This window comes from Cherax quadricarinatus, chromosome 69 (genome assembly GCF_038502225.1).
Source record: "Cherax quadricarinatus isolate ZL_2023a chromosome 69, ASM3850222v1, whole genome shotgun sequence".
Classification (NCBI taxonomy): domain Eukaryota; kingdom Metazoa; phylum Arthropoda; class Malacostraca; order Decapoda; family Parastacidae; genus Cherax; species Cherax quadricarinatus.
In genome coordinates, this window is record NC_091360.1 from 7,045,189 (window position 1) to 7,055,188 (window position 10,000).

Below are 10,000 nucleotides of genomic sequence, written 5' to 3' on the forward strand. Positions count from 1 at the left end.
TATATATATATATATATATATATATATATATATATATATATATATATAAATATATATATATATATCTATATATATATATATATACATTATATATATATATATATATATATATATATATATATATATATAAATATATATATAATGTCGTGCCGAATATGTTAAACTGGTCAATTAGCAAGAACTCATTTAAAACTAAGTCCTTTCTGAAATTTTCTCTTATACGTTTAAAGACATTTTTTTCATTAATGTTAATGTAATTTTTTTTAATTTTGCACCAAAAGAATCTTAGAAAACTTACCTAACCTTATTATAACAAGAACAATTTATTTTAGCCTAACCCAACTAAATATATTTTAGATTTGTTTACAATAATTTAATACTAAACAAACCCAGTGACATAGTGACATATATTTTTTTTCGTTAGGTTCAGAATGATTTTGGCGAAATTATTGCATACACAAATTTTCACTTGTCCTATATGGCAAGATGGGCGTTGCTATTTAAGCCAAGATCGCAAGTTCTGCCTATTCGGCACGACATTATATATATATATATATATATATATATATATATATATATATATATATATATATATATATATATATATATATAAACATACATATATAAACGGTTCAATTCTCCACACTAGCATGGAGGAACCTTCCACGAGGGGAAAAATATCGTACAAGATAGATATTTTGAATACTTCCTTAAATATATATGTATCCTCTACCAAAATAAAATTAAATAATAAAGTATAAATGTCTGACCGAAACTCACCTCATACACAGTTATAGTCCTGAGAAGACACCTGGTAACCTAACACTGAATGTTGCTGATGAGTTTGCGATCCAAGGAACAAGATCTATCCTGCCCTTTCCTTAGATGAAACATGAATGCATTTCATTACCCAGGACGCTATTTGACCCGTACGAGTTTACCTCTTCAGCGATAGAGTAAAGCATACCATTTTTAAAGTGTATTTAGTGCACCCATTGACAACGTCTTCTGCTGGCTATACCGTTTTGAAGACGTTGTATATGTATTAAAGGTAATATATACCGACGTTGAATGTATATACTGATGGGAATGTTAATAAAACACAATATGCGGTTAATTTCATTTTACTGAAGAGACGTTTCGCCCACTAGGATAACTGATAAAGGCCCTGGTGAACGAAATTTTACTGAAAAAATACCATAAACCTTATACTGTATCTTATTAACACAGAGACAATAGTAAGGGGAGGAACGTTGGCCTCAGGGCGTCGTATACTGGGTCGTAAAGTTACGACCACGTGTGGAGTTTACTCCCTTCACGACGTGCAGATGGTAAGTGTGGAAAACGTGTAGCGAAGCACCCAGACCTCCGTCAATATTCAAACTAGGTTTGAAGACTTCCCAATAAAGGCTGTGTTAACAGATACTGTGAGTTAATTAAGTGGTCGTCAAGGCCTGAAGTAGTGTATTTGTTATTTCTCCAGGCCATTACTTGAAGTAGTGAGCTTTCCCCAGTCCAATATTTAAGTAATGTTATTTTCCAAGACCAGTACCTGAAGTAGTGAGCTTTCCTCTGACCAATACTGAATTAGTGTTATTCTCCAAGTCCAATATCTGAAGTAGTGAGCTTTTCCCAGTCCAGTGCATAAAGTGATGCAAGTTGCAGTGATAGTATCGCTTGATCAACAAGAGAGAAAGGATGAAGAAATGTGAGGCCGATGGAAGAAGGATACAGCTGGTATGTGTGATCGTGTTAGAAGAGTCAAATAGATTTTTATTGCAGCTGATCTGCTGTTGGATTGTAAGTAATATCTGTGAAGTAAAATTTCGGGGGTTATTGGATCGTGATGTCTGGAAGGACAGCCAGTGTTGATGTATGTGATTTTCTTTTTAGTTTCTTTTGTCTTGGTGAAATACAAGAATCCTAAGGCTTTACCCAAGTAATAATTAAACCTAATTGTTCCCTAGTATCTAATCTGCTTATAATGGTGCACAACTTACCCCTGAGTTGAACTTCTGTTGGGTAAACTCCAGGCAAAAACCTGATTAAACTGTGACGTTGGACTTTGTGCTCTTAGTGGCAGTTTGAAAGTACAAACTGCCCTTCTTTACACATTATACTTTTTTTTCCTTCCGTCATGGACACTTCCACTGTTAATGAGTAGTTACGTTTATTTGTTACATCTCTGTATCAGCTGCTGTAATCACAATGCTAACTATTACAAAAGCAAGTGGTACTGTATTTCGAGAATGATTCTTAGCTCAGTGGTAGCACTCTCAACTCACAACCGAAGGTCCCTGGCTCAACCCTGGGCACATCGAAAGTATGGATAAGTCTCCTTCCACATATTTCTCCCCTGTTCACAGTCAATAAATAGGTACCTGGGTGTTAGTCAACTTTAATGGGTCGTATCCAGGAGGTGGCAAGTCCTCTTCCACATATTTCCCCTTTTCACTATCAGTAAATAGGCATCTGGATGTTGGTCAACTTTAGTGGTTCGTATCCGAGGAAGGATAAACATCTCTCATCCTTTATAATCAACTGCATAAAAATCTAAATAATCCTATTGCCACGAGGGTAAGGGTGTGGGATGTAATATGGTTTGTATAATTATTGACAATACGCTAGGTAAACGAACATATGTGCAACTACAATGCCTCATTAGTTGCACATGTGTACCTCTACCTAATAAGGTGTGGGATGTTATGAGGAAATAAGTAGTTTGGAGATCAGTCGTGTTTAACTCACAGTGTACACTTATATTTTCTAGAAGTACTGATGTGAGACGAGATATCTGAATAAATTGACCCAAATGCTTTTGGTCAATGCGTTATCCAACCAACTGCAAAATATTTTTTTTACCTTACTGGCAAAGTCACTTCTGTAGACAAACCTGAAACTGAAGTAAACATGCGACTAGACTTCAGCTAGACAAAGGCTCGTAAAGACACTGTCAAATACAGACATTGACACACATTACCAAACAGGACCACCTAAGAACACTACCAGACAGAGAAACGGGCACGTGAGAACGCTGTTATGTACTGACTTGTGGAGACATCTTTGTCAAAAGTGTCAACATCAATAGAAATTTATTTTCTCAATAGAAAGACATTCAGTGGTTGCGATGGACACGTAACTGACCCTGTATGAGAGGATGTAGACAGAAACATAGCAAGGGTCTGTACGAGAGGATGAAGAAAAGAACATAGTAAGACCCTGTACGAGAGGTTGGAAATAAAAACACAGGAAGGCCCTGTATGAGAAGAAATAATGGCATGCAAGTTACTGAGTTACCCACCTAGAGGAATCATGTCTCGTTCTGTGCGGGTGGCCAGGGCTGGACAACACACCACTGCCATCATGGCCCCCGCCACCACCAACCACAGGGGCCGTCCGCCTCTCACGCTGCTACTGCCGCTGCGACTTCGGCAGGACCGTAGAGTAGTATACTCCATCACCCTGGGCTTCCAACTCGCGTCGCCAAGTAGAGTGACACTGAAGCAGACAACTGTATCTTCATAAAACCTTTCCTATATGTCTCCCAAGATGTATTTTCTTGAGATGGGGACGACGACGCTGTTCAGCATTCGCAACACACGGCTGATCACTGATTCCAAGGTGACTATAATGTTTCTTGGGATGGTTTCAGGAGTAAACTACTAGAATTTTCTCAAGGTTATATTTCTCTTTTTCCTTTCACTATTTTTCTATAAGATACTGGAAGGGTGCTACTGCCGGTAAATTTCGTGATCCAGGCTGTAGCTCAGGAACACACTGGAGCTACTTGCTACTCTTTCAACACCATCTTACTGCACCTTGCATGCCTTCACGCAAGTTCACACACCTTGCGGTAAATCAAACTCCTACTTGCCGCACTTTACAACACCTCGATCCTCTTGCCGCACCCAGCGCATTTCCTTGCGGCACTTTAAATTGCGTCTCGCAGAACCCTGCACACTACTGACGTTCACATCAGAGGCAGCTTACCGCAGGCAACTTTAAAGTTTCTGAATTTAGAATTCTGCACTCTACCCGAGGTGCTGTGTCAGCACTCACTAGTTATGCAGCTGTTGTGTGTCAGCACTCACCAGTACTGCAGTTGGTGTGTGTCAGTACTCGCTAGTACTGCAGTTGATGTGCCAGCATTCACCAGTTCTGCAGCTGGTGTGTGTAAGTACTCGCTAGTACTGTAGCTGATGTGTGTCAACACTCACCAGTACTGTAGCTGTGTCAGCACTAATACTGTAACTGATGCGTGTTAGCACTCACCAATACTACAGGTGTTGTGTCAGCACTCAGTAGCACAGCAGGTGCTGTGTGTCAGCATTCACCAGTATGTAGCTGGTGTTTCAGCACTCACTAGTACTGTAGCTGGTGTGTGTCAGCACTCATCAGCACTGCAGCTGGTGTGTCAACACTCACCAATACTGCAGCTTCTGTGTGTCAGCACTACCAGTACTGCAGCCGATGTATGTCAGCACTCACCAATACTGCAGTTTCTGTGTCAGCACTAACCAATACCACAGTTAGCAGTCTCCAGTATCACAGCTGGTGAGTGTCAGCAATCTTCACTACTGCAGGTAGCGGCTGTCAACACTTACCACAGCTGGTATCAGCACTCACCACTACCTCAGCTGGTGTCAGAACTCATCAAAACCACAGATGGTGTCAGCACTCACCACTACTGCAGCTGGTGTCAGCACTCACCATTACTGCAACTGGTGTCAGCACTCACAACTACTGCAGCTGGTGTCAGCACTCACCACTACTGCAGCTAGTGTCAGCACTCACTACTACAGCTGGTGTCAGCACTCACCACTGGGCTTCTTTTAACCTAATGTCAGCTAACGGACATTGTTAAAGAAGTCAATATTATTTAATCCCAAAAGAAAGGTTAAAGCCGTGTTGGCTAATGTTACACTTTTCCAGTGTTTATATCAACATAGTTTATATATTTTCATATCTAAACATAAGTCATATATTTCCAAACATCTTTCATCAGAACCCTAATGAATCTAAATCGACCATAATATCCAAACTGAGAGCTTCAGATTACATTAATAAAAACGGAAATTTATATACAACAAGGTTTTTATGTATAAATTGTACCACAGATTAATATTAGATGATGTGCATAGAAAAAAGGAAGAAAATTATTACGGCTGAAAGAATCTAATTTTGATCACAACGTCAGGGTTAATCTTATTCTTAATTTCTGGAGTGTTGGCGTGCGTGATAGAAGAATAGAGTAGTACAACCACATGGAGGATGCTTGCTGCAGGAGAAGAAGATAGAGAGAGAGAGAAGCAAGAGATATACACCGCCCACGTGGGGATCACGACGAGGAGAGGCAACACGCTACCACTGCGGGTGTCCAGGGACTACTGCCACCAGCTGTGCTGCACCGCTGACACAACAAGTTCCCCGCCATGTTTCCCCACCAACCTGCTTCCCTGCCAGCCGCACGAACCCCACACCTTACTAATGTAAAGCATCTAACATCTCCTTAGTGGGTCACCACCACCTCTAAGAGGAATTCTAAACATTAAAAACGAAAAACACCAAACATGTCCCTGGAAGCTATATTTTTCGTACGTGGATTATGCATATCCAGAAATAAAGTCTACGGAAATAAAGTTACATTTTTTATTTCAGTGTTGTGTATCATTAGAGATGAATGATATATCCGGTATGAGAGTTTTGGCGGAGAACACGGCAGCATCTACTTGTGATCAGCTGACTCTGGTGCCAGAATCCCGGTATTGACTCCAGCGGTGAGCAACTGGTGTATCTGTGTGTGTGTGTGTGTGTGTGTGTGTGTGTGTGTGTGTGTATGTGTGTGTGTGTGTGTGTATGTGTGTGTGTGTGTGTGTATGTGTGTGTGTGTGTGTGTGTGTATGTGTGTGTTTGTGTGTGTTTGTGTGTGTGTGTTTGTGTGTGTATTTGTGTGTGTTTGTGTGTGTCTGTCTGTGTGTCTGTGTGCGTGTGTGTGTGTGTGTGTGTGTGTGTGTGTGTGTGTGTGTGTGTGCGTTTGTGTGTGTGTGTGTGTGTGTGTGTGTTTACTTGCTGAAAATTCATAATAAACATCTGCAACACTTGAAACGACATCCTGATAATTAAACACCTGATCTGATGGTCCTCAACATGCCATCACAATTCACACCACCACTGAACCACAACCAGGAAATTCTTCCCTGGAAAGGTTGTGAAAACCACAACTACGACTCTGTACATGACTCTAAATGGAAATACTAACCCACCCTACAGGTAGACGCTGATGAATATATTATAGTGTACAACATTCGTGAAAAATTGAATGCAACAATTCAAATAGAACTCGGTGTTTCGAACCCGAGAATGTCTGTCGCAGGTTACCAGGATAATGTTCAGTCATAGAGCCACAGAAGGTGAAAATCAGTATTCCATAAAAATCTGTGTTAAAGGGTCGTAGTTGAGGCTAACAATAACCTTCCCAAGAACATACTTGCATGGATGTCGTGCTACGTAACACTCACTGGTAGAATCTTGAAATGGAAAGTTGAAAATGAACATAAAACGAGTTCAGTTTCCAGCATTTAATGTGAGTACGATGTCCAGAAACTCCTCCTTTGATTTATTTTTGCAGAACATTGTAAAATATATGTAAATGCATTTCTTTGGATACGAGTGCATAATTATTGTAAAATGAAGTTCCTTGACAGATAAACTAGAAAACCCCTTCAAAATGACCAACTACTTGCAGAAATAAATGATGTCATCTGGAAAGTAACAACGATTATATTCGCCACTAAGTGGGTGGAAAGCGAACATTAATTACATGCGTTACTGGCCTCTAGAAGTACACATATTCAAGCTTCCAAAGATATGTCCTATTGCTTTCTCGATTCATATTATTGACATGTACTAATGAAGTAACTCTAAGAAAAATAATTATTTATCTTAAAGACTTGCATTATAAGTACATGTTTTCAATAATAGGGCTGTCAGATAAGATAAGATAAGATTTCGTTCGGATTTTTAACCCCGGAGGGTTAGCCACCCAGGATAACCCAAGAAAGTCAGTGCGTCATCGAGGACTGTCTAACTTATTTCCATTGGGGTCCTTAATCTTGTCCCCCAGGATGCGACCCACACCAGTCGACTAACACCCAGGTACCTATTTGCTGCTAGGTGAACAGGACAACAGGTGTAAGGAAACGTGTCGAAATGTTTCCACCCGCCGGGAATCGAACCCGGGCCCTCCGTGTGTGAAGCGGGAGCTTTAGCCACCAGGCCACTTTATGCAAGGATAGTCTTTTAGGTAAGCTTAGGCAAGATATATGCTCATGGACCGGGCCGTAGGGGTATTGATCCCCGGAACACACAACAGGTATACTCCTGAAAAGATATTAACTTCTACAATACAGGCAGGATCGCCAGGCCCACGAGGAGCGCCTAATAGTTTAAAGAATAATGGAAGTAGTATTAGCAGTAGAAGAATTATTATTAGTAGTAAAAGTACTAGTAGTGTTGTTAAAAATTCTAGTAGTTGTTGTAGTAGTAGTATTAGTATTCGTATTAGAAGTAGTAGTAGAAACTAGTAGTAGTAGTACACAAATAACCGGTACATAAGAGAGGGTTATTTGTGTATTGCTCCAGTCACGGTATTGTACTTTTTCGTTATTTAGTAGTAGCAGCAGCAAAATAATAATAATAATAATAATAATAATAATAATAATAATAATAATAATAATAATAATAATAATAATAATAAATAAATAAAATTATAAAGTTCCTAAATACCCATTGAGTATAATTTTTAAACCACAAAATTAAAAGCTGACTAAAACCCGTCTTTAGGAAAGTTGCTAGATTAATGACCTGGATGGCTCAGCTCAGCTTCTGAACGGCTCTCCTCAGCTCCACCATCGTTGCCTCAGCTCCAGTAGTGGTGGAAAGTGGAGTGGGTTGAGAGAGAGAGAGAGGGAGAGAAATCCCTTTTCCAATGATTTGTGTTTACATTCACTCAAGTATTTCTTGTTAACTCGACACTCGTCCTGGACAAGTGAGTGAATATTACATTCCTGACTGTTTACTTTGACGTCTTTTAGGTAAGCTTAGGCAAGATATATGCTCATGGACCGGGCCGTAGGGGTATTGATCCCCGGAACACACAACAGGTATACTCCTGAAAAGATATTAACTTCTACAATACAGGCAGGATCGCCAGGCCCACGAGGAGCGCCTAATAGTTTAAAGAATAATGGAAGTAGTATTAGCAGTAGAAGAATTATTATTAGTAGTAAAAGTACTAGTAGTGTTGTTAAAAATTCTAGTAGTTGTTGTAGTAGTAGTATTAGTATTCGTATTAGAAGTAGTAGTAGAAACTAGTAGTAGTAGTACACAAATAACCGGTACATAAGAGAGGGTTATTTGTGTATTGCTCCAGTCACGGTATTGTACTTTTTCGTTATTTAGTAGTAGCAGCAGCAAAATAATAATAATAATAATAATAATAATAATAATAATAATAATAATAATAATAATAATAATAATAATAATAATAATAATAAATAAAATTATAAAGTTCCTAAATACCCATTGAGTATAATTTTTAAACCACAAAATTAAAAGCTGACTAAAACCCGTCTTTAGGAAAGTTGCTAGATTAATGACCTGGATGGCTCAGCTCAGCTTCTGAACGGCTCTCCTCAGCTCCACCATCGTTGCCTCAGCTCCAGTAGTGGTGGAAAGTGGAGGGGGTTGAGAGAGAGAGAGAGGGAGAGAAATCCCTTTTCCAATGATTTGTGTTTACATTCACTCAAGTATTTCTTGTTAACTCGACACTCGTCCTGGACAAGTGAGTGAATATTACATTCCTGACTGTTTACTTTGACGTTTTTTTACCTTTCTCTTTCTCACTGTGGTACACTTAGCTTCTCTCACAAATTTCATCCCAATGTTGACCCTCCTCCCAATTTGCTCGCTATTTTATCACAGGACTGGCGAGGACTTTATTTCCGCTGTTTACCAAGGAGGCTTCATTTTGTTGGAGGCACACTGTGTGTGTGTGCGTGTGTGTGTGTGTGTGTGTGTGTGTGTGTGTGTGTGTGTGTGTGTGTGTGTGTGTGTGTGTGTGTGTGTGTGTGTGTGTGTGTGTGTGTGTGTGTTACAGTGTGACAAGTATAATCGTAGTGCAAGTATCCCGCAAAACTCTACGGTGCCGGCGCGCCACAGTTCACTATCTCTTATGCTAAAATTTGTTTTTCTTCACTTAAAACTCTGCAGTAAAGACTTAACACAGGGTATCCTCTCTCTCTCTCTCTCTCTCTCTCTCTCTCTCTCTCTCTCTCTCTCTCTCTCTCTCTCTCTCTTTCCTGTAGTCTATGGAGGCCCACTGTGTGTGAGTGTGTGTTTTAAAGGGCTTATATATTTTTTAGGATAACACACTCACACACACACACACACACACACACACACACACACACACACAAACACACACATCCACACACAAACACACACACACACACACACATCCACAAACACATCCACACACACACACACACACACACACACACACACACACACACACACACACACACATGATAACGACACAAAATACTGAGAGGAATTGACAAGGTGGACAAAGACAGGATGTTCCAGAGATTGGACACAGTAACAAGGGGACACAGTTGGAAGCTGAAGACACAGATGAATCACAGGGATGTTAGGAAGTAGTTCTTCAGCCACAGAGTAGTCAGTAAGTGGAATAGTTTGGGAAGCGATGTAGTGGAGGCAGGATCCATACATAGCTTTAAGCAGAGGTATGATAAAGCTCACGGCTCAGGGAGAGTGACCTAGTAGCGATCAGTGAAGAGGCGGGGCCAGGAGCTCGGACTCGACCCCCGCAACCTCAACTAGGTGAGTACAACTAGGTGAGTACACACACACACACACACACACATCCACACACAAAAACACACACACACACACATCCACAAGCACATCCACACACACA

The 10,000-nt window shown here is 40.1% G+C and overlaps 1 protein-coding gene across 2 annotated transcripts in view; it reads right to left on the reverse strand.

The window, feature by feature from the left end:
• LOC128701873 (glutamate receptor 1) overlaps positions 1–5,424 on the reverse strand; it is a 1,634,372-nt gene extending 1,628,948 nt beyond the window's left edge. For both annotated transcript variants that reach the window (XM_070099830.1, XM_070099829.1), the window contains exon 1: positions 3,302–5,424. In XM_070099830.1, coding sequence (XP_069955931.1) covers positions 3,302–3,458 — 157 coding nt within the window. In that variant the 5' untranslated portion in view covers positions 3,459–5,424. The remainder of the gene's footprint in view (positions 1–3,301) is intronic.
• Positions 5,425–10,000: the final 4,576 nt, after the last annotated feature.